Here is a 25,816-nt window from a genome sequence, read left to right on the forward strand (position 1 = left end):
GATAGGGTAGACTGTCAGAATCTTTTTCCCAGGGTATAAATATCAACTACTAAAGAGCACAGTTTTAAGGTGAGTGGTAGGAGTTTAAAGGAGATGTGCAGGGCTAGGTTTTGCTTTACACAGAGACAAGTAGGTAATTGTAACAGGCTGCCAGGATAGTAGTAAAAGTAAATACAATAGTGGATTTTAAGATTGCTTTTTGATAGGCTCATGAATATGGAAGGTGCAGATCATGTACTACAAGCAGAGGAGATTCAGTTTAATTTGGGATCGTAGTCAACACAAACAGTGTGGGCTGAAGGGCCTGCTCTCGTTCTATACTGTTCTAACGTCAAATCAAATTTGAGTTTATTGCCATAAGCACAAGTGCAATGAAATTCTCACTTGCAGCTGCATCATAGGAACAAGGCACCAGGTGTAGCATAAATTAGCTACACAAATTATACAGGAAAGACTAGAATGAACAAAAACAAAGTCTGTTGTTGTGTAAAGTGGTTACCATGCTGAGGCTGTGATAGTTTCTGTATTCATCACTCCCATTTCCATTACTCTTTTCCTTGTAACCCATTTTCTCACACAGGACAGTAATTTATGTTACACCTAATTTTCTCACCAACTACCTTCACCGGGAACAAACTGCAGTGGCCAAATAACCCAGATGGTCTCAACAGGGCCATGCCAGATTTCATAAGGGTCACAAGTAAAAAACAAGAATCTGAGGGCCACAGGAATTTCTGAATGGGCCATGATAAGTTTACTGTTTTAATTAAATATTACAAAAATATATTAATTAAAAAGAAATGAATATGGAATTTAATTAGAACCCTGAATGAAATCAATGGGAAAATATGCTAGATTATGTAAACGAGGCAGCAAAACGTGTGTGTGTGTGTGTGTGTGTGTGTGTGTGTGTGTGTGTGTGTGTGTGTGTGTGTGTGTGTTTTGGGGAGGGGGAAAATGTCTGTGTGATATATCTGCTCTTGCTTGACCACAGACAAATCACTATTCACACCCTGTAGGCAGCCTGCAGGACCCTGTCCACATCCACTCCCAAATCACAAACTGCAGATTGGGCAGGACTGGCTCAGCAAGGCCAGTCAGTGGGTTTGCAGCAGAGGCTGGTTCTGCTTGCCTTCCAGTGACTCTTGCACATCATACTTACAAAACATGGGGCCACCTGCCAGAAATGGCTAAACTGCAGGGAGGCGAGAATGAGTGAAATCTACTACTCCATCACTATCTACCACCAAAAACTTCAGTTAAATCCATGATACTCATCATTTTTGAAACAAAGTTCAATTTGCTTTTCTTGATAGTTTTGCAGCATTTCTAGGTGATAAGCTGCTTGGAGAACAAATTGTCACTGCTAAGACTGACATGTATTACCTGTCAGATATACTTGAAAAACTGAACAGTTGCAAGTTAAAACTGCAATCTCTTCTCATGCAAAAAGGATACTACCACTTTCCTTGGAAAACTCACGCAACTTTTCAGCAGCAGTATTGGACGTTCTGTGTTTATGCAATTTCTTTCAGTGGCCACTCTTAAAATAGAATTGCAAGATGATGATCTAGTTGTATATCTTGATTATCTGAAATAACTGCACACTGATATGGAATTTCGGTCCAGAGACCTGCTGGAAGTGCACATCCCAGACTGGGTGGTGGATCCATTTGGAGTGAATGTGAGTGACGTTGACATCACATTGCAAGAATGTCTTGTTGAACTGCAGTTATACAACAGCTCAAGCAAAATGAGAACACAACATGCAACATTGCTGCATAACTAGTGATATTCAAAACAAATTTCCACAGCTCTGGGAGAAAGCAAAGTTGTTTTTAACTGGATTTTCCTCTTATCTAGTTGAATGTGATTTTAGTCAAGCTTTTCACCAGCTACCAAAAGCTTGTAACCCTCGTAATTTTGTAAAAAGAGGTAATCTTCAATCAAGTTGCCACCAGATATTCAAAAACTTGCTAGTTTGCACCAATCACAAGGATCTCAGTAAATACCTAACTTAACAATATAAAGCATTTTTTTTGCTGGTTGGAAGAATATTATATATATATTATAAATAAAATATCCTATTCAAGCTTTGAAGTAGTTTTATTTTTCTTATGCACCTGTAACATTATGTTTAACATGTAATAATACCTAAACCTGTTAACACATAAATATTCACAATTTATTATAATAATTAGTGCAGTTGACCAAATAAAACTTTAGCAACTAATGGAACCAATGGATGGTGGGGCCACAAGCAGAAAAAGGTTCAGAACTACTGAAATAACCTACCAACAAGAGATACGACAACCTAACACTGGCATATCCACACAGATGCTGATTGCTGTATGTCACTGCAACCTTGGCATCATTGCTAGGGTCTTAATGGTGTCCATATTTTCTTCCTACTTTGGGAAGTCTGTGTCACTATCACATGTGGATTGTGCTCAGAGGCATTTTATTGGCTGTTGTGCCCTAGGATGTAAGACATCCCTTTTTTCTTCCCTTCTATTTCCAGCTTCAATCTTCCCTTTGGAATTCCAGGATTGATAAATAGAGACAAAGAGATCAATGAAACTTGAATAAGGAAATGATGAGTTCCCAGTAGACCTCCTTGATGTCGACATTAAGCACTGAAAACATGAAGTAAAGATCCTCTGATAAAAGGGTTGAGAATAGAGGGGGAAAAGGGGAAAAACTCAATGTGTTTGAGGTGTTTTCCACTGGAGATGACAAATAATAGTTTAAAATTTATTAGAATTTTTATTAAGTAAAAGATGCATGGAGCCAAGCCAATGGCAACAGTGAGGAGAGTACTTTGCAGACCAAAAGGACAAACCAAACTATTAGACAAGACCAATATGGCCTACAGAATCCAATGTGGGGACTGCAGTAAATATTATGATGACCAAACTGGGAGAAAACTATCCACACAGATCCATGAACATCAAGAACAGAAAATCTGCAGATGCTGGAAATCGGAGCAACACACACAAAATGCTGGAGGAACTCAGCAGGCCAGGCCAGAAAAGAGTACAGTCAACAATTCGGCCCTTCATCAGTCCTGAGCCTGTTTACTCTTTTCCATAGATGCTGCCTGGCCTGCTGAGTTCCCCCAGTGTTTTGTGCTTTTCCATGATCACCAACCAGCTGTAAAGTGACATGACCAACTCTCCCTAGTCTCTACTATGAAGATCGAGAAGAGCACAAATTTGACTGGGCACCAGTAAAAGTCATGATGCAAGCGAACACACGGCATGCAGGAGAATTCCTAGAAGTGTGGCTTTCTGTGAGCACTTCTGTAAACACATACAAACCTCAATCCTATTTATGAGCAGATGGGAGCAAAATTCCAGAGAACAGAGCACAAAGTTTGCCACATAGCTTGTCAGCGATGAGATTTCTTCTCCACATCACTTTTGAGTGTCTATAATGACATTCAATCAGCTGATTAAAAAGTATATAAAGGCCAAGCATTTGGAGGACACACCACAATCAACAGTACACTGACTGTGTGTCTCCCCACACGGAGATGAATTGATTGCAAGTAAATTGCCAATATCCACGAACAACTCAATCCAACCATAGAGTTCTAGAGTCACACAGAAACAGGTCCTTCCACTCCACTTATTCGTGCCGATTAAAGTGCCTACCTGATCTAGTCTCGTTTGCCTGTGCTTGGTCCCTATCCCTCCAAACTTCTCCTATTCACAAACCTTTAAACATTGTATGTTAGGTGGCAGGGTGGAGGTTCATCTCTACCAAAAGAGCTATAAAGTGCTCCTTCCCTCTGCTAGCCTGCAGGTCACCCCTGGGCAAGGTGTAGCACCTGCTTAGCAACACCCTTCCCAATTCAAGGTCACATGAAGCCATGGGAGCAGATGGTGGATGTTCGTATGAGCATTTGGTGCATATTACAAGTCCTAGCTATGTGACCACTGACACCAGGCAATCTGTGAAGAATATTGATAATGGCTGGGGTCACCTGTCTTCTAAAGGGACTGCCCAGAAGAAGGCAATGAAAAACAACTTTTTTAGAAAAATTTTCCAAGAACCATGATCGTCCATGTCAACAGACGACATATAACGAAGAAATGTTGAATGAGGTGCATAAAGACATAATAAATGACGGGTTGTAATGGTAAGAAGAGCCACTGGAAATGAGATGAAACAAAATATCTTTTGCTAAGTGTAGGATGTCCAGTATACACTCAATGGCCAATTTATTAGGTACCTCCTGTACCAAATAAAGTGGTCACTGAGTGTATGTTCGTGGTCTTCTGCTGCTGTAGACCATTCACTTCAAGGTTCGATGTGTTGTGGTTTCAGAGATGCTCTCCTGTACATGACTACTGTAAGTCATATGGATTATACCCACTGTGTGCCAGATAGAGTAAATATAGCCTTCTGGAGCCAGATGGATGTCACGAAGTGGGCTGTTTGTTCTGGATAGTTTTGAGCTTCCTGAGATCTGTTGGTGCTGTACTCATCCAGGTGAGTGAAGAGTATTCCATTAGACCACTGACTTGTCATTTGTAGATATTGGAAGTACTTTTGGGTGTCATGAGGTGCATTACCCAAACTCTAACTTGCTTTTGTAGCCCAGATATTGATGTATCTGGTCCAGTTAATTTCTGGTCAGCAGTGACACTCCCCATCTCAGGAAGGTGATTGTGAGGTACACAGCAATAGTAATTCCATTGAAAGGCATGTTATCTTATTGGAAATGGTCATCACCTGGCTATTGTATGATGTGACTGCCACTGGCTGTTTGTCATTCTTTGGCAAAACGTGGCCATGGCCACTTTATTTACAGAGGAATTTTGAATGGAGTTGAACACTATGTAATTAGCAAATACTCCAGTTCATCACACAAAAAAAATCAGCCTTCCCTCCATAGATTCTGTCTTCACTTCTGTCTCAAAAAATGCACCATTCTCTAGCCACGCAGTACAAAAGCATAATAAAAGTCCCCTCCCATCCCAGACATCTCTTCACTCCCTTCCATCACCATCAGACTCAAGGACAGTTTTCACCCCACTGTTAGAAGAACTTTGAACAGACATCTTGCACATAAAAAATTACACAACTACACGTTGCACAATCTACTTCGCTATCACCCTTGCACCTTATTGCTTTTCCCTTGTACCACCTCAATGCACTTATGTTTCAAATGATCTGTATGCATGTCGTACTAGATGAAGCTTTTCATTTCAACTTGATACACATGCCTATAATAAACAAAATCCATGCCCAACTCCTGACCTCTGTCATGATTCAGCTGAAGATGGTTGGGACTATGGCATTACCCTGAACAACCATCTTCTCCTTTGCAAGATATTTCTCCAGTTTCTGCCTGATGCTTCTCGATAAATTTTATCAAGGCTCCTTGATGCTATCATTCTTGCGTGTCCTGAGGAACGCAGCTCTTTGGTCCTGCGTTGTAACGGGACCTGGAGCAATGTGGTCATGGTGAAACACAATCTAGGTGTCAGTGAACAGGTTAATAAAAAACCAAAATAGATACAGGGACCTCTCATTGCTCACTGGAAAGTTCACATTGTAATACTGCCTCATGTTCATGTTTCTGACTGAGAGCAGACTGTGTGAACAGGACGTACCTGGGCAATCTTCCACACTGCTGGCTAGATGCCAGTGTTGTAACTATACAGGAACAGCTTGGCTAGAGGCACAGCTCGTTCTGGGTTGCAGGTATACTGCAGTGCAGCCACGATGTGCAGTGGTCTCATACTCTTTATCGAACAATCTCAGATCATTCTTCATGTAATGTAGAGTGAAAGTAACTGGGTATAAACTGATATCTGTGGTGTCAGAGTTCATAGGTCATCCATTCAATACTTCTGATTTCACATGATTGCAAATTTTACTGACCTCCTGGTGCAAAATCTTGTAGAATAGTTCTGTCCTTCCACCATCTGTTTAATTGTCCACTGCCACACATTGCAAGATTAGGCAGGACTACAGAACTTTGATCAGATCAACTGGTTGTCAGATCCCTGCCTGTTACATGTTGATTCCAGTGTTTAGTGCACAGTGTCGTACCTTCACCAGGTAGGCAATCCTTTTTCAGGTTCCCCTTCCGCCATCCCCATAGATCCCCTGCCTTGATAATAATGATAGCAGAATTTTGGTGGTGTGTATTGCTGTGGAGGCCAGGTTTTGAGAATCAGATCTATTCTGACTTCATCTTATTTTGCACCATTCTCTAGCCACGCAGTACAAAGGAGGGTGTCCTCTTTGTGACAAGGACTGTGCTGTTCACTTTAACTCTGTGAACATATAAAACTACAGAACAGTGCAGACATTTCAGACCACTATGATATGCCAACCTTTTAACCTACTCTAACATCAATCTAACCCTTCCCTCCTACATAGCCTTCTATTGTTCTATCATTCCAGTGCCTCTCTAAGGATTGCCCCTGATGAATCTGCCACTACTGTGATGACTAATAGCCACATCTGCTACAGATAGATTGGTGAAGATGAAGTCAAGTAGCTTCATTCCTCTAGGTTGATCCACTCTCAATGTCCACAGACCCAGTTGGGCAGCTGTGTCCTGCTGGCCACCTTGGTCAGTGGTGGTGATACCAAGCCACTCTTGGCATGGATATTGGAAAACTCACCCAGAGTGTATTTTGTGTCCTCTCTGGTTTTAGGGCTTTTCCAAGTGTCATTTAATGCAGAACATAGAACAGTCAAGCACAGAACAGACCCTTCAGGCCACAATGTCTGTGCCAAACGTGATGCCTAATTAAACTAAATCTCTTCTCCCTATGCATGACCCATATCCCTCCATTCCTTGCATATTTATAAGTCTATCTAAATGTCTCTTAAACACCACTATCATGTCTGTTTCCACCGCTATCTCCGCATTCTCATTGCCTGTGTTAAAAACTTGCCACACCTATCAAATTTAAACTTCCTCTCCCATACCTTATAAGCACATTCTCTAATGTGGAGAAGTTATTACAAGCTAAATGTTGCAATGTGCGCCAAAAGACTCTTGCATCTTTAAAAAGGGGGAACCAGTTAAACAGGAAGTAAAAAGTAAAAGAGTTAAAAACATAGTATGGGATTGGTCTGTAAGGGTTAAAAATAAAAGGCACAGATATAAGGAGCAGGGTTGACTCTACCCTACAAACCCTTCTATTCTTTATGCAGTGACTATTTCATGGTAGAGTCAGAGGCAAACCATTCAGCCCTTCTGATCTTTCGGATCTCTGAGACCATTTAATCAGCCTGCAGATTTCAAATGTTTTCCTTTTAACTGGAGCACCGGTTGAACACTTGCTTTGGCAATGTGTTCCAACTTACAACTGCATTCTACTCATCTGCCTTCAAGCTGTTAACTGATTACTTGAAATCATTATCCAATGGTTAAAAACTGTTTGGACAATGGAAGACTTGCCTCCCCATCTCATAATCATAAAGAGATACAGCATAGAAACACCGACTTTATCTCACTGTCTGGGCCAACAATCAACCATCCACCATCCATTTAAACTACTCCTACATTCATCCTATTTTAATCTCTCCACTTTCTCATCAACTTCATTCAGATTTTATCACTGGGGCATTGTAGAAGAAGCCCACTTGCTCTTTGGGAAACCATGCAAACTCCACACAGACATCACTTGAGGTCAGGGCTCAACCTGGGTCTCTGGTGCTGTGAAGTGGGAGCATGACTGTGCCTTCTTGAATTGTCAAAGGCTTTTTCTAAACATTTTTTTCTCTCTCGCAGTTTTCCCTCTTTTATCTACTCCTAATGACCCTGGGCTGTACAACGGTTCCAATATTACAGATCCCCGAAGTGACACCAAACGTCTACTGGTGAACCTAGACAGTGTACCAGGGGTGTCAAACTCATTTTAGGTCACGGGCCGGATTGAGCAAAATGCAGCTTCATGCGGGCCGGATCAGTCGGACACGTGCGAACGCAGCTTTCGTTGCCTCTGTTTTTTCAGCCTGCTCTCATGTGTCTCAGTCTCTGCTATAACTACAAAGTGTTTCACTTTACAAATTCTGTTTCTTATGAAGAAGACTGCCGAATAAACACTAAAAACCCTGAAAACCTGGTACTTGAATAAACTCAGCATTAGCCATATCATACGCCACAGGCGCTTCGATTACTGGGGCCAGCTTTAATAGTAATTAGATATTATCTCGCAGGCCAAAGATAATTCCACCGCGGGCCGGATTTGGCCCGCGGGCCTTGAGTTTGACATATATGGTGTATACTAATAGATATCCCATAGTGTCACAGAGTTATACAGCATGGAAACAGACACTTCAGCCCAACTTGTCCATGCCGACCAAGGTGTTTACCAGTGTTTGGCCCATAACCTTCTAAAGCTTTCCTATTTATGTACCTGCCCTTTAAAAGTTGTTATTGTACCTGCCTCAAACACTTCCTCTGGCAGCTTATTCCACATACATACAATCTTTTATGTAAAGTGTTGTCCCTCAAGCTTCTGTTAAATCTTTCCCCACTCACCTTCAACATGCATTGCAGTTCTTGATTCCCTGGGAAAAAATGGTGGACTCATTCACTCTTTGCTCCATACACCTCTATAAGATCAGAGTCTACATTCTAAGGAAAAAGGTTTAAGTTTGCTAAATTTCTCCCTATAAGTTAGTCCCTCAAGTCCTAGCAGCCTTGTAAATCTTTTCTGCACTCTTTTCAGTTTAACAACATCTTTCATATATTTTGTACTATTTATTTACCCTGTGATTTATATTAATTTTTTTATGTCTTTGCACAGTACTGTTGCCGCAAACCAACAAATTTTATGCATATGACATAGTCAATTAACCAGATTCTGATCCCCAAGAACGTTTCACGCAGTCTATTCAAGAGCACTGAATCTAGAGTCATTGTCAGGCTCCCACAAGTTCCCTCCAGATCTGAAAATCACAAGGTGGTTAAGCTGATAAGAGGGAAGCTAAATCCTGAGGAACTGAGAGCTTTGTGTTCCTCGCCCCCAACTTTAGTTCCATCTTGATTGAAGTCCGACAACACTGCTGCATTGCCTGTTGGGAACAAGCTGGGACACAGAGTCAAGTGTGGGGAGGGCTGACAGAAGCAGGTGAACACCAGGCTGTGTGAACTCACCTAGGATGTTCTCGTGCCTCATGAGCACAGTCTGATATATCTCCGTCTCCCTGAACCAGCTTGCCTCTTCCATGGTGAAGAAGACTTTCACGGCAACTTTCTCACCTCGCCACCTCCCCATCCAGACTTCGCCATAACGGCCTTTTCCAATCTGTTTCACCATCTGAATCTGTTTTGCTATCGTCCTTTGTACCTGTTGAAAGGCAGAGCAAGTGGCGGCAATTTTAACTCACAGCTCAAAAACTCTACTCACATACATGTCTATAAGTGTACTGTATACGTGTGTGTGTGTGTGTGTGTGTGTGTGTGTGTGTGTTATGTAATGGACCGTGAACAACATAATCTGCTGAATTTTGGCAGAATATGAAAAGCCAAGACAGACTGATTTTGACAGCAGTAGCAACTTTAATTCATAGCTCAAATATTTTACTTACACACATGTTTCAGGGTGCATATGTCATGTGTACACATATTTATGTGTTTATGTGCAAGGAATTGGAACTGTACCGAGGCACAATGAAAAGCTGCTCTTGCTTACTATTCATACAGATGAATTCATTACACAGTGCATCGAGGTAGAACAAGGTTAGACAATAACAGCAAGCAGAATAAAGTTCAACAGCAATAGAGAAAGAGCTGTGTGTGTGTCTGTATGTGCATGTGCTTATTTGTGCTGTAATGTACAAGATCATGAAACGCTGCTAAACATTGTCAAGAAGTGAAAATCAGAAACGGACTCGCTCTGACAGTAGACTCTAGAGCTGGGGAACTGGACAGTACAACGTGAAGATGAGGCCAGGTGGGAGCAGACATGTAATTCTCTTCTGCATGCAAGTAGGGGTGACTGGTAAAAGCTTGAGGGACAGGATCAGTCCATTCGGCCCCTCCTGCCTGGTGTGTCATTGCCTCTGCACCACTTTCCCGCACTAACTTCCCATCCCATTATTTGCTTAAGAACTAAAATCCTACAGTCATGAACAGTGACTATACCTCCCCAGCACTCCTGAATAGAGGGTTTCAAAGATTCATTTGCTTGGGGTGAAGAGATTTCTTCTCATTTCAGTGGCAAATGGCTGACCACATACGGTCAGTATCCCAGAGCATGGAATCAGACCCTGCAGCCTAACTGATCCATATTGGCCAAACACCTTTTCAGCTAGTCTCATTTGTTTGCATTTGCCCTACACCCCTCTAAGCTTTTCCTATGCATATACCTGTCCAGAGTTGTTATTACAGTATCTGCCTCAACTACTTACTCAGGCAACTCATTCCTTATATGTACCGCACTCTGTGCAAATAAGTTGCCCGAGGTCCTTTTTAAATTTTTCCCCTCTCACCTAAAGCTGTGCTCTCTAGTTCTTGATTCCCAAATCCTGGTTAAAGGACTGTGCACTATCACTACACCAATGGCCCTTGTAATTTTATACACCCCTGTAAAATCTCTATTCTCCTACAGTCCAAGAAAAAAAAGTCCTAGCCTACCCAGCCTCTCTCTTTAACTCAGCCTCTTATAAATCTTTTCTGCACTCTTTCCAGTATGATAGCATCTTTCTTATATAAGGGTGACGACTCATGATGGTTCCCCTGCCAGGAGAAACATTATTCAGATCAGCTAGTCAAGCCCCATAGGAACTATTTTCTCTTGTTTCAAAGAAATACGCTTGAAGTATGAGTTGCTTACCAGAAGAGGGAGCCCGGAACCACTGCCTGAGCTTTGAGACTGCTCAATCAGATCTTTGAGGGATTCACCTGCTGGAATGAAAGTCTCATCCTGCTCGATGCCCATGTTGTATCTCGGCCTTTCATCTTGCCTCTTATACCTTCATAAAGAATGGGCATTATTAAAGCAAACACTTACACATTGTTAACACCTTTCAGAATATTTAAGGAACAGTTTCTTCCCTTCTTGCATCAGATTACTGAATGGTCCATGAACCCTACCTCATTACCCTCTTCTGCACTATTAATTTGTTTTGTAGCTTATGTCTTACACTGCACTGTTGCTGCTGCAAAGCCATAGATTTCACAACCTATGTCAGTGAGAATAAACCTGATTCTGATTCTAATTTACAAGCAAAGTCAAAGTTGAGTTTACTGTCATTTGCACAGGTGCAATGAAGATCTTAATTGAAGCAGTATCACAGGCACTTAACGTCAGATACACAACATTCACAAGAAACAACATAAATTATACACTATTTTAATGAAAAAGAACACAGTTAGAATAAACAAAAAGCACCAAATGCACTTTAGTGCAAAGTGGTCATAGTGTTGCTATACTAAAGTAGTGATTATTGTGTCGACTGTTTCAAGAACTGAAGGGTTGAAGAGAAGTCACTGTCCATGAACCTGGTGGTTTGGGACTTCAGGTTTCTGTACTCCTGTTGGATGCTAGCTACGAGAAGATGTCATGGCCCATATCAGGGAGGTCTTCTATGATGGATGTTGGCTTCTTGAGGCAGCATCACATGTAAATACTATTGGAGGGATGAGCCCATGAGTACATACTTTGGGAGTGCAGTAACTGGTGTCATGTCAGAAACTTGGTGGCCTAGTGGTGCACAGCAAGTAACAAGTGATTAAGGCTAAATGAATCTTATTTGGGGTCTGAACTGACTGCTTAGCTTGAACTCCACCCACTCTTATTCAGAAGGGTGCCATGTGAAAGTGTCATTGTGGTATAGCACAGAAACAGGCCCTTCGGCCCGCTGAGAGTGACAGCCATCAACCATCTATTTACTGTAATCCTGCAGTTTATTTCGCTGTCACCACATTCCCTTCAATTACCCCCAGGTTCCACTGCACAATGGAGCTACTTACATCAGCCAAAATATCTACTGACCTTTCTGGTCTTTGAGGTACAGGTGGAAACCAGAGCATCAGAATGCAGCCTCAGGGAGAATGTGAAAACTCCTTGCAGATAGCGCTCAAGATCCAAACTGAATGGGGTCTCCGGTTTTATGAGGCAGTGGTCTACCAGCCATGACTATCTTCTGTATACGATTGCTTAAAGTCCCATCTGATGATGTTACCTCAACTGTGCACTGGAGGACCAGCCTAGATTTTTGAGCTCCAGAGTGGGACTTGAAACCATAACTGTGTGAGTCAGAGCTCTTGTTAATCATCAAAGGCTTTGACAGCAGACAGCTGTAATGTTAATAGAGTACATACACAGTCCTCAGCCTATTCACATGGGTTATTTCCTTTCATTAGGATGCTGCTTTCTTCAGGCTTTGGGAACACATGGACCCTGCTTCAGTACAAGAGATCATTTTGTCTTTGATAACCAGCTTTAAGAAAATCAATTAGTTCTACTGGAGATGTGTGTATATTTGCAGACAAGCCCCTGATTAATGTCTGCTTTAACAGCAGACAGTTGCTTCAGCTTTGCTCCCTAACAACACTTCCTAATTCTTTTCAGAGAGGTGTGGGGAAGCAGATTTTTATCACATCATTGGATTCCTTCACACAATGCTATGAACAGTTGCATTTTGGTGGATGTGATTAATTTTGACTCATTGATGGGATGAGGGTCACAGGGAAGGCTGTCTCTATTGCCCAGGGTGTCCTGTCAGTGGAGGTAACCGCAAAGGGCAAAGAGGGTATTGGCAATTAGAGACTTGGCTTCTCCATGGAGAGAGTCAGGAGCACCAAGTTTCTTTGCATGGTGTGAACAATCTCATCAGGCCTGTCAACACCACTTCTTTAGTCAAGAGAGCACAGCAACACCTTCACTTCCTGAGGAGACTGAGGCAAGCGAGGCTCCTCCATCCCCCCATCCTGCCGGCACACCATCCAGAGTGTCCTGATCACCCACATCACCAGGAATTGCAATGCATCAGATCACAAGCCCCTGCAACGGACAGTGAGCGATGCATCATCTGGGTCTCTCTCCCACCCATCCCATTCAGGATATATACCAGAAACACTGCATATACAGCATCGTCAAAGACCCTTCCTGTCCTTCCCACAATCTTTCTGACCTCCTGCTGCCAGGCAGAAGGTATCACAGTGTAGGATACTGTGAATAAAAAACATGCAAGAGTCGTTTAATGTGCCTAACAAAAGCTGCAACCCCTTATTTCCATCACAAACAAAACCAAAAGCAGTGCCCTACATCAGACACCATCTCTTGATGTGAACACACAACTCGATGACAGTGCTTGTGAGCTATGTAGAACAGTTTCTATTATGAACAATATGTGCCATCCATCACCCATTACATTACTCTGCCACAGCATACAAATCAGAACTGTCAGGCTCTTCCCCAAGGCTGTGAGAGTTCTGATACCTTGCTGTCACCCTGCACATGTACATCCTGTCTGAATGCCCAAACCACAGCCCCCCCTCCCCCCACCAACTCCACTTCTCAATCCACAGACACACTCTCATCCTGCACTGGTCACTTCTCATCTTTTATTGCTGCTGTTTCGCACATTTATAATACAGCTTGTTTTATTATAATAGTGCTAGTAACATTATACTGTCTTACATAAAGATGCACCTCACTCATGATATCACCCTGCCAGTCTTCAGGCCATGCCATGCCATGCCACTCAAGGTCTTTTGCTGATATTGTTTTGGATCATAACTACGTGTGCTGTGTGTGTAACTATACTTACACCTAGTCCCTAGCCCCCAGGGGAACAATGTTTCATTTAGCTGTATAAATGTGCATGGTTGAGTGATAATAACAGTTGATCCTGAACTTGAATTTCGCTACTGAGGGAGAGAACAACAAAATGCAGGGTCATATGAAGGGTTCTTCAACAAGGCTGGCAACCTTGAAGGGTCAGAGAGGGTGAAGAGTATCAGAGGATTGGTAGGCCAGATAGTAAGAATCTTTTCCTCTTGATAGGAATTCCTAAACCTGGGCACAGGTATAAGGTGAAAGGTAGGAGGGTTACAGGGGATCTGGGGAGAACTAAGAGTGGCAAGAATATGGAACACTGCTTGAGGGGGCAGTGGAGCAAAGATGGTCATAACTTTCAAAAAGCATTTAAATAGGCACTTGAATCACCAAGGTACGGAAAGCTACAGAGCAGATTGAGAGCGAATGGATTAGTATAAATGATTACAATTGTCAACATGGGGGCAAAGGGCCAAAGAGCCCATCTCTGTGCTTTAGAATTCTATGACTCTGTATTCCAAAAGCAAGGAGAGGTTTGACAACAGGTTACGGATTAATGATTGAAATGTATCAGATCCTGAAAGTGAAGAAGATGTTTCCTTTTATGGGAAAGTCTAGAGTCAGGGAAAAATATGGGGTTGCCAAGTTAAAAACCAAACGTGAAGTAACTTATTTTTCTCTAAGGTGTGGTGAAGCCTTGGAACTTGCCTCTTCACAGGATGGTGGAAGTACAGCCTTTGAATGAATGTTTGATAAGCAAGGAGATGACAGGTCATTAAAGGTAAACATGAGTGCGCTGGATCAGCAGGATCTTATAAAATGGCAGAACTTGCTTGAAGGGGCTGAGTAGCGTGTTCCTGCTCCTAATTAATTTCTTCATGTTCTGGATTGGGAGCTTATGTAAGACAGACAGCACTGGAATGAGAAGTAAACAGGACTTGACACAGATGCAAGAATGAATGCAGCTGCTAGAAATCTCCAGCAACACACAAAATATGGGAGAATGCGATGGGTCAGGCTGAAGGTCCTGACAAAGTGTCTCAACCCAAAACCTTGACTGTCCATTTTCCTCCACGGGTGTAGCCCAACCTGTTGAGTTCCTCCAGCACTTTATGTGTTACCTGATACAGACAGGTCAGGAAAGGGCACCAAAGCAAAGCTTTCTAAAAGAGGCAATATCTTCAGCTAAACTTACCGTGTAGTCACATGCAGTTAATTGCCAGGTACTGACCTGAAGTAGAAGAAAATAATGAGCAGTGCAAGAATGATGCTGCAAACAGTAACAGAGATCAGCAGGGCCAAGTGATGTGTGCTTCCATCGACAAAATCTGTACAAAAATACAGAATCAAAAGCAAGTTACCTCCTGGGACACAAACAAACCCGTACCCAGTCAGAAGCAGATTAGCTTATTGCCATATACATCAGGGTGCAATGGAGTAAACAATATATATGGTAACAATAAATACAGAACAACACACAAAGCTGGAAAAATTCAGTGAATCAGGCAGCACCTATGGAGGGAAATGAACAGTCGATGTTTCGGGTCAAGAATTCTGGGCCAGTCCTGATGAAGAGTCTTGACCTGAAATAGTGACTGTTCATTTCCCTCCATAAATCTCCCTAACCTGCTGAGTTTTCCCATCTCCTTCGAGTGTTGCTTCAGATTGCTAGTACCTCAATCTCTTGTATCTCCAAAAAAAAAATAAGCACAAAATAGTAGAAAAGTGAAAAGTACATCAGAACGGCTTCATAGCCTGAAGTGCTGTTTTCCTCTCTCTATAGATGCTGCTTGAATTGCCGAGTGCTTCCACCCCTTTTATTTTAATTTCCATCTTCTTCCAAAAAATGTAATTTTTCACCACAGACCAGGAGCCATTGTGTTTCTAATCAGTGTGGAGGACATCTACTCAAGTGAAACAGTAGGTTTTACGGAAAGGTAGGGTGGTGGTTGGCTTTTTTTTTGGAAGGGGACGTTTCTACAATCTTGGGGCTCGGCTTCTGAAACCACATCCACCTGAGGTGGTCTGATTACTTTCAGGGAAATGCAACAGAGATCTTTCACCCAGTAAAAGTTGATTTGCAAAGCCCTCTGGAATTTTACTTTAATCTATGTATTTATTGTTTATATGTTCTTCAAGTGGATAATCTACATGTTTAGAAATTCTCTCTCATAGACTTTTCTCCTGAAGGCTATTATCACTGGTAGATTTAGCTTCCACTACATTTCTTGAACAATAACATATAATTTTGTGCTGTGTACGAGGGAGTCAGAAAACCTCATCATCCTGCAAATGATCAAATGCTTTCATTAAGAGTAGCAAACTGAAAGTGAACTCTACTGCCCAGTTAGCTCTGGTTTGGATCGAGTTAAAAACAAAAGCACCCTAGTTTGGAAATTATTTGATGCTGTCTATTTTTTACAGGAGTAATTTCTCAAAGTGCTCAACATGATCTGGTATATACATCGTGCAGAAAAGCAACTTAGAGATTTGTCCTGTGACAAGGAGCCACACATGAGGCTGCTTCACAAGCTACGAGCCCATGGTATTTATTACAGGAAAGATTTTAGCGTGGATAAAGCAGTAGCTGATCGGCAGGAGGCAAAGAGAGGGACTAAAGGAAGCCTTTTCTGCTTGGCTGCCAGTGACTAGTAGTGTTCCACAGGGGTCTGTATTGGGATCGATTCTTTTATAAGTTATATGTCAATGATTTGGATGATGGAATTGATGGCTTTGTTGCAAAGTTTGCAGATGAAATGAAGATAAGTGGAAGGGCAGGTAGTTTTGAGAGGGTAGAGAGGCTACAGAAGGACTTAGATTAGGAGAATGGGCAAAGAAATGGCAGATGTAATACAGTGTTGGGAAATGTATGATCATGCACTTTGGTAGAGGAAATGAAAGTGTTGACTATTTTCTAAATGGAGCGAAAATACAAAAAACAGATGCAAAGGGTGAGTCTGTGGTGAGGAAGGCAAATGCAATGATAGCATTTAGTTTCAAGAAGACTAGAATATAAAAGAAACGATGTAAAGCTGAAACTTTATAAAGCACTGCTGGGGCATCACTTGGAGTATTGTGAACAGGTTTGGACCCCTTATCTCAGAAAAAATGTGCTGAAACTGGAGAGGATTCAAAGGACGTTCACGAAAATGATTCCAGGATTGAATGGCTTGCCATATGAAGAGTGTTTGATGGCTCTGGGCCTGTATTCACTAGAATTCAGAAGAATGAGGAGTGACCTCATTGAAACATATTGAATGGTGAAAGGCCTTGATAGGGTGGATGTGGAGAGGATGTTTCTTATGGTGGGAGAGTCTAAGACCAGAGGACACAGCCTCAGAATAATTGGGCATCCTTTTAGTACAGAGATGAAGAGGAATTTCTTTAGCCAGAGATTGGTAAATCTATGGAATTCTTTGCCACAGGCAGCTGTGGAGGCCAAGTCTTTATATATATTTAAGGCAGAGTTTGATAGGTTCTTCATTGGTCAAGACATCAAGGGAGAAGATTGGTGTTGACAGGAAAACTGGATCAGCCATTGTGAAATGGCAGAACAGACTCAATGGGCCAAATTGCCTAATTCTGTTCCTAGATCTTATGGTCTTATCGTAGCACAGAAACAGGCCCTTTTGGGCTACTTCATCTATGCTGACCATTAGGCCAATCCCTCATTAGGTCCATATCCCTCTCTGCCTTTCCTATCCAAATATCTGCCCAAACAAATTTGAAGTTTTGTAACTGTATATGCCTCCACCACCACTTCTTGCAGCTCATTCCAGATAGTTACCACACTCTGCGCTAACCCCTCATACTTCCCTTAAATATCACCTTTCTAACTGTCAACCTGTTCCCTCAAGCACAGACTCCTCAGCCTCGGGATGAAAAGAGATCCAATCTATCGGGGCACCGCTTTGCCGATCTTCTCCAATCCATCCACCAAAAGTGGAACTTCCTGATGACCAAACATTTTAATTCCAATTCCCACTACTGTTTTGACTTGTCAGTCCATGGCCTTCTCTTCTGCCACAATGAGGCCATCTTCAGGGTGGAAGAGCAACACCTTATGTTCCGTCAGGGTAGCCTCCAACCTGATGGCATGAACATTGATTTCTCCTTCCAGTAAATAAATTCCTTCTCCATCCCATCTTCTTCCATTACCCGCTTTGGCCTCTTGCCTTTTATCGCCTGCCTATCACCTCCTCATGTTCCCTGCTCCTTCCCTTTCTCCTTTGGTCCACTCTCTTCTCATATTAGATTCCTTCCTCTCGAGTCCTTGACCTTTCCTATCCACTTGGCTTCACCCATCACCCTCTAGCTATCCTCTTTCGCCTCCCCCACCTTTTTAATCTGTCATGTTCCCCCTTCCTCTCCAGTCTTGAAGTGTCTCAGCCCGAAAGGTCGACTGTTTATTCATTTCCATAGATGCTGCCTGACCTGTTGAGTTCCTCCAGCATTTTATGTGCATTGCTTTGGACTGCTAGCATCTGTAGAGTTTCTTGTGTTTCCAATCCATCTATCCTAGCTGTTGCTCTCATAATTTTATAAACCTCCATAAAGTCATCCCTGATCCTTTGATTGATGTTCCAATTTCCTTCATCAGTCCTGAAAAGCGCAGTAAACAAAGAACTCAATTTTGAAAGAGTCTTTGACCTGAATTGTAGGGCAGTTACTCTTTGTGTAGATGCAGCCTAACCTGCTGAGCATTTCCTGATTCTATCCTCAACTTCCAAAATTTGGATTCATTGAAGTCAAGAGGAAAGAATTATGGAAACAGAGCATAGTCACTACAGTACTAAATGTTGAGTACAACCAACTGGGGTAAAGTTTCTAACTGAAAACAAACTAAGTATTCCTATAATGCCTGTTGTGGCCTCCAGCTGTCTCCAAGTGCTTTTAGACCCAGCAAGATACATTATGGTATCTTCTGAATATATTTACTTTCCATTGGGAGCTCAGCTTGAGAGGGCAGCATGGTGGCATAGTGATTAGTCTAATACTTTACAGTGCTAGTGATCAGCAATTTGGGTTCAATACCCACCACTGTCTTTAAGGAATGTTTAGGTCCTACCATAACAATGTGTATTTCTTCTAAGTGCTTCAGTTTCCTACCACATTCCAAAGACATACAGGTTAGGGTTAGTGAGTTGTGGGTATGCTAATGTTGGAAGGATGGCAACACTTGTGTGCTACTGCCAGCACACATCCAGACTGTGTCGGTCATTAATGCAAACAATGTATTTCACTGCACGTTTCAATGTTTCGATGTACACATGACAAATAATGCTAACTTTTAATCTTTAACCGTAGGGATGGCATGCAAAATGATTTTTCACTGTACCTTGGTAATTTGGTAAATCAATTCATATTGTCACATGAACCAAAATGGAAAAGCTTGTCTTGCATACCATTCGTACAACAATACATTGAGATAGTACAAAGTAAAACAATAAGAGTGCAGAATAAAGTGTAACAGTTATAGAGAAACTGCAGTGCAGTAGACAATAAGGTGCAAGACTAGCAAGTTAGATTGTGAGATCTGATTGTACTAGGGGGACTGTTAATATTGTTATAACTGTGGGTTAGAAGCTGACCTTGAACCTGTTGTTAAGTGCTCTTGGGATTTTGCATCTTCCGCCTGATGAGGGGGAGGAAACAGAATGCCTTGGATGGGTGGAGTCTTTGATTAAGTTGGCCGCTTTACAAAGGAATGGAGAAGGATAGACAGAGTCATTGAAGGGGAGGCTAATTTCTGTGCACACAATTCACTGCACTTTCCTGTAGTCACAGGCAGAGCAGGTGCTATACCAAGCCATGACGCATCCGGATAGGATACTTTCAGTGGTGCATTAATAAAAATTGGTGAGAATCAAAGGGGGCATGATAAATTTCTTTAGTCTCTTGAGGAAACAGAGACACTGGTGATGTTTCTTGGCCATGACGTCAACATGGCTGAGCGAGAACACGATATTAGTGATGTTTACTCTTAGAAACTTGAAGAACTTAACCCTTTTGACATGTGGCAATTATAAGTCAATAAAACAATTTAAGTGTGCATCTCCTTAAAGTTTAGCTTACCACAAAAGTCTGTATCTGCCTCTAAAGGACTAGTGAATTTTAATTCCATTAACTACTGAAATGAACCAGGAATTTTATTAAACCAGAATCAGCGGTGGTGACTACGAAACAGCCAAGTTGCCACAAAAGCTCCACTGAGCTGAAATCTGCTGGAATATTCCTGCAGTTCCACGCAGAATCAAAGGTACACACAATCAATTAGATGCCAGCTAGTCTGTGATGGGGGAATGAACGTTTTCACCAGGATCCACTTGGAGAATCAGCAGCACCAATGTCAACAAGAGCAACTTACTCATTCTAATGTAGAGGAGCAGCTGAGACAACTCTGAATAAGTATTCGGTCAATCACATTTTTTATAGAATTTAATTAAATAATTTTACTGACGTTTAAGTTTTTAATAAGTTTAAATATTTAAAATTGATTCTCTAATTTTTATAGAATTTAATTGTTTTATAGCCAGAGATGTTAATAGCTTTTGACAGGTTTAACATATGGCCAAGTAGGGCTCAGCCGGCTCTCAAAGTTCTTTTCTACATTATTCTAAACAAGGCCTGTTCTTCTCTCTACCTCCTGTCTTATAATGAGAAAGGGAGTTATCAAGGGCAATATACATCCTTAAGATATTTTGTAGGCAACAACTATATTGTTGGCGGTGGGAGGTGGTTGTGAGGATTTTGTTAAATTTACAACAGGAACTACAATTTGAAAGGATTGTATAGTGTTCTGAAATGTTGTGAATGTGAAAGGGAGAACAGGTATCCCATGTACCCATCACATTGTACAAAAGAGTGTTCAGATCATCTCCTTTGAACTTTCCCTCTCTCATTTTAAATATGTGCCCTCTAGTATTAGACATATCGATCCTGGGGCAAAGATACCGACTGTCTATCTATGCTTCTCATAATTTTATAAACATCTATTAAGTCTTCCCTCAGCCTTTGCCACTCCAGAGAAAACAACCTAAGTTTTCCAACTTCTTCTCAGAGCACATACCCTCTAATCCAGGCAAGATCCTGGTAAACCTCTTCTACACCTTCTCCACAACCTCCAGAGCCTTCGTATAATGGGGCATCTAGAACTGAATGTGGCACTCCAGATGTGCCCTAACCAGAGTTTTATACAGTTGCAACATAACTCCCTGAATTTTGAACTCAATGCTTCAACTAATCAAGCACGCATATGCAAGAAAGGATAAATAAAAATAATAACCTTTCTTCAGTTGGAAACACATGATATTTACTGTATTTTAAATTGTATGCTTTACTGTAAGATCACCAATCTTGTGTACTCCCTTAGTGGACATAAGAGTCTCATAACTTTAAGGCAGACATGCAGTAAATAAATTCTTGATATGCAAGGGTGTGAAATGGTGCTGGGAAGGTGGCAGAATATCAAGTTGAGGTTAGTCAGTTCAGTCACGATCTTATTAAGTGGGCTTGCAAATTGAAGGTCAGAGCTGAATAGTCTACTGCCATTCCTAATTCCTACACTCAAATGCAAATTAAATTGGTAAATTGGTTTACTATTGTTGCATTACTAAGGTACAGTGAGGAGTTTTGTATTGCATGCCATCCATACAGATCATTTTATTACTTCAGTGCATTGATGTAGTACAAGTGAAAACAACAACATTCAAAATGAGGTATTACAGTTACAGAGCAAGTGCAGTGCAGGTAGACAAGAAAGGTACAAGGCTTTTACAAGGCAGAGATCATGGCAAAGAAAGTTCACCAGTGCCTCTACTTGATTAAGCAGATAAAGATAATTTGCAAGTCCCTTTGACCCTCACCAATTTTTATCGATTCATAATAATTCTATCCAGATGTATCATGGCTTGGGGTTTGGCGACCGTTCGGACTATAATCGCAAGAAACATCCCTAGAGTGGTGAACATAGTTCAACAAATCAGGAAAACCAGTCTCCTTTCCACAGGCTCTGTATAAACTCCACACAGCCTCAGAAAAGCAGCCAATATAATCAAACGTATTGATAGCTTCTAATCAGAATGATGCTCCAGAGCAAGTCTACATTTTTTACTTCCTATTACTACTAAGCACACCTTTTTCTTCTCGATTCAGGTTACCAAAGCCTCTTATCTGAGGCTCTTCAGCACAAAACAGCCGAGCACTCACTGAGTACAGAGGGAAACAGCTGAATAAGGGAAAGGGGTTGAATCCTACACTCATTGATCTCTACTGATATCAAGCTATTAGATTTCTGATTCATGATAACACTGAAGAAGCAAAGACAAGGGTCGCTCCTGGGGGAATATTCCCTTACCATCAGGTCTGCAAGAGCTGACAAATATGGTACCTTGCTCGGCAAGACAATAATGGGTCAATTTGTAATCTGTTCCGATCTGTGTTCGCCTGAGCACTGGGATGAATCAAAAGCTAATGAAGGAATTAGGTTTCACAGGGAGGAAGAAAAAGTTCTTGTAAGATAACTTACAAAAGAGAGAAAAAAGGTTTCTCTCTCGTGTAGCATAAGACAAACGGTGTGAATGGTCCCTGCTCTGTTGAAGCATTAGCTGAAACTGAGACTTGACTCCAGGGAATTGTTTCCCACTTCAGTGACGGACTGTAATGTCTTACACCATTTGTCAACCATTTAGCATTTATACCCAGCATTTTATTTCTTTCTGAAATGTGTGGTTTGTAGCAGCTTAAGGTGTCAGTTCCTATCAATGTGAAACATGTACTTCCCAGGGAACTACATCTGCTGGAGGCGCATCCAGCTGCAGCTCCTTGAAGACCGTGTTAGGGAGCAGCAGCTGGATGACCTTCAGCTTCTACGGGAGAGTGAGGAGATCATCGATCGGAGTTACAGGGAAGTAGTCACCCCTACGTTGCAGGAGGTGGGTAGTTGGGTGACAGTCAGGAGAAGAATTGGAAATGTGAATAGGCAGTTAGCGCAGAACACCCCTGTGGCCATTCCCCTCAATAATAAGTATATGTTTTGGATATTGTTGTGGCAGATGATCTTCCACGGAAATGCCACGGAGGCCAGGTTACCGGCACTGAGCATAGATCTGTGGTGCAGAAGGCAAAGAGGGAGAAGAGGGGAGCGGTAGTGATCGGGGACTCAATGATCAGTGGAACAGACAAGAGATTCTGTGGATGTGAACGGGACACTCAGATGGTATGTTGCCTCTCAGGTGCCAGGGTCAGGGATAACTCAAATCATGTCCATAGCACTTTGGAGGGGGAGGAAGAGCAGCCAAATATCATGGCATTATTGGTACCAATGACATAGGAAGGTAAAGAAATGAGGTCCTGAAGAGAGAATTTAGAGAGTTAGGCAGAATGCTGAGAAGTAGGGCCTCCAGGGTAGTAATTTCTGAATTGCTACCCATGCCACACGCCAGCGGGTATAGAAACAGGATGATGTGGGTATTGTGTAATGAACTAGGAGCTTAAGGTAAAGGAACCCTTTGGAGGCAGTGATCATAACATGACTGAGCTCAAATTGAAATTTAACAGGGAGAACGTAAAGTCTGACATAACAGTATTTCAGTGGAGTAAAGTACATTACAGAGCTATGACAGAGGAGTTAACCAAAGTAAATTGGAAGGAGGTGCTGGCGGGGATGACAACAGATCAGCAATGGCTTGAATTTCTGGGAAGAATGAGGAAGGTGCAGGAGAGATGTATTCCAAAAACAAAGAAATACTCAAATGGCAAGATAGTACAACCGTGGCTAACAAGGGAAATCAAAGCTAATGTAAAAGCAAAAGAGAGGACAGACAACAAAGCAAAAATTAATGGGAAGACAGAAGATTGGGAAGCTTTTAAAAACCTACAGAAAGCAACTGAAGAATCATTAGGAGAGAAAAGGTAAAATACAAAAGCAAGCTATAAAACAATATCAAGGTGAATTGAAAAAGCTTTTGTAAGTATATGAAAAATAAAAGAGAGATAAGAGTGGATATAGGGCCACTAGAAAATGAGGTTGGAGAATTAATAACGAGGGAGAAGAAGATAGCAGATGCACTAAAGGAGTATTTTGTACCAGTCTTCACTGTTGAAGACACTAGCAGAGTGCCAGGTGTTGAACGGTGTGAAGGAAGAGAAGTGAGTGCAGTTACTATTACACGGGAGAACTGTACCCCAGGGTTCTGAAATAGATAATGGTAAAGATTGTGGAAGCATTAGTAATAATCTTTCAAGAATCATTGGACTCTGACATGGTTCTGGAGGACTGGAAAATTGCAAATGTCATTCCACTCTTTAAGAAAGGAGGGGGCAGCAGAAAGGAAATTATAGACCAGTTAGCTGACCTCACTGGTTGAGAAGATGTTGCAGTCAATTGTAAAGGATGAGATTATGGAGTAGTTGGTGACACAGGACAAGATACTACAAAGTCAGCATGGTTCCCTCGAGGGAAAATCCTGCTTGATGAACCTGCTGGAATTATTTGAGGAGATTACAAGTAGGATAGATAAAGGGGAAGCAGTGGATGCTGTATATTTGGACTTACAGAAGGCCTTTGACAAGGTGCCACACATGAGGCTGCTTACCAAGTTAAGAGCCCATGGTATTACAGGAAAGTTACTAGCATAGCTAGAGCATTGGCTGATTAGTAGGAGGCAGCGAATGGGAATAAATGGATTCTTTTCTGGTTGGCTGCCACTGACTAATGGTGTTCCACAGGGGTTGGTGTTGGGACCACTTCTTTTTGTGCTGTATATCAATGGTTTAGATGATGGAATAGATGGCTTTCATGCCAAGTTTGCAGATGATACGAAGTTTGGTGGAGGGGCAGGTAGCGTTGAAGAAACAGGAAGGCTGCAGAAGGACTCAGACAGATTAGGAGAATGGGCAAGAAAGTGGCACATTACATACAATGTTGGAAAATGCATGGTCACGCACTTTGGTAGTAGAAATAAAAGTGCAGACTATTTTCTAAATGGGGAGAAAATCCAAAAATCTGAGATGCAAAGGGATTTGGGTATCTTTGTGCAGAACACCCTAAAGGTTGACTTGCAGATTGAGTCAGTGGTGAGGTAGGCAAATGCAATGTTAGCATTCATTTCAAGAGGTCTAGAATACAAGAGCAGGGATGTGATGCTGAGGCTTTATAAGGCACTGGTGAGCCTCACCTTGTGTATTATGAGAAGGCCAGTGAGTGGGGCTGAGGAGCTGAAAAAAGAGTCAGCCATGACTGAATGGTGGAGCAGACTCAATGGGCCAAATGTCCAAATTCTGCTCCTATGTCTTTTGGTCTTATGTTGGACATTGTGAACGGGAAAGACTACTTAGAGCTGTGGTATAACAAGATGGAGAGTCTTCAAAGCAAAAGGGTACTACAATGAAAGGAAGTACACCCAGCTCAGTATAGCATTAATGCCTGCTGGAGAGTTGAACTCCCCTCCCGTAGATAGACAACATGCAGAATATACTCACACACATGCTTAGTATGACTTAAAATGCAAATAGGACAGAAGCAGGTCATTTAGTCCATCAAGTCTGTATTGACCATCAATTTCAGTTACTCTAGTCAGAATCAAAATTAGGTTTAACATTGCTGGTATATGCTCTGAAATATGCTTCATTAGTCCCATATTTAACATGCTGCATTAATCCCATTTTTGTTATTCTCCCCACACCCTCATCATCTCCCATAAATTCTACCAGTCACCTATACACTTGGAGCAATTTACAGTAGTCAATTGACAAGTCAAGTTTACTGTCATGTGCACCAGTATTGTGTGGTACAAGTACAATAAAACCAACCTGCTCTTATAGTTGGAATGTGGGAGGAACATAGAACAGTAAGCTCAGGGACTGGCCCATCGATCCACAATGCTGTGCCAAGTCAATTAAAATAGTAATCAAATGGCCAGCTAAACTAGTCCCTTCTGCCTACACAATGTCCATCTTCTTCCATTTTCCTCACATTCATGTGCCTACATAAATATCTCCCTACTACTAAGTCCCTACTTTATCTGCCTCTATCTTCACCCAGGCAGTGC

At 41.8% G+C, this 25,816-nt stretch overlaps 1 protein-coding gene across 8 annotated transcripts in view; it reads right to left on the minus strand.

Moving 5' to 3' along the window:
• Positions 1-25,816, minus strand: part of bmpr1ba (bone morphogenetic protein receptor, type IBa) — a 544,116-nt gene that overhangs the window by 21,129 nt on the left and 497,171 nt on the right. For all 8 annotated transcript variants that reach the window (XM_073042441.1, XM_073042436.1, XM_073042437.1 and 5 more), the window contains 3 exons: positions 14,998-15,094; positions 10,818-10,956; positions 9,137-9,329 (listed from right to left, as the gene is read on the minus strand). In XM_073042441.1, the coding sequence (XP_072898542.1) occupies positions 9,137-9,329; positions 10,818-10,956; positions 14,998-15,094 (429 nt within the window). The remainder of the gene's footprint in view (positions 1-9,136; positions 9,330-10,817; positions 10,957-14,997; positions 15,095-25,816) is intronic.

The sequence above is a fragment of the Hemitrygon akajei genome, chromosome 4, assembly GCF_048418815.1.
Source record: "Hemitrygon akajei chromosome 4, sHemAka1.3, whole genome shotgun sequence".
Taxonomy (NCBI): Eukaryota; Metazoa; Chordata; class Chondrichthyes; order Myliobatiformes; family Dasyatidae; genus Hemitrygon; species Hemitrygon akajei.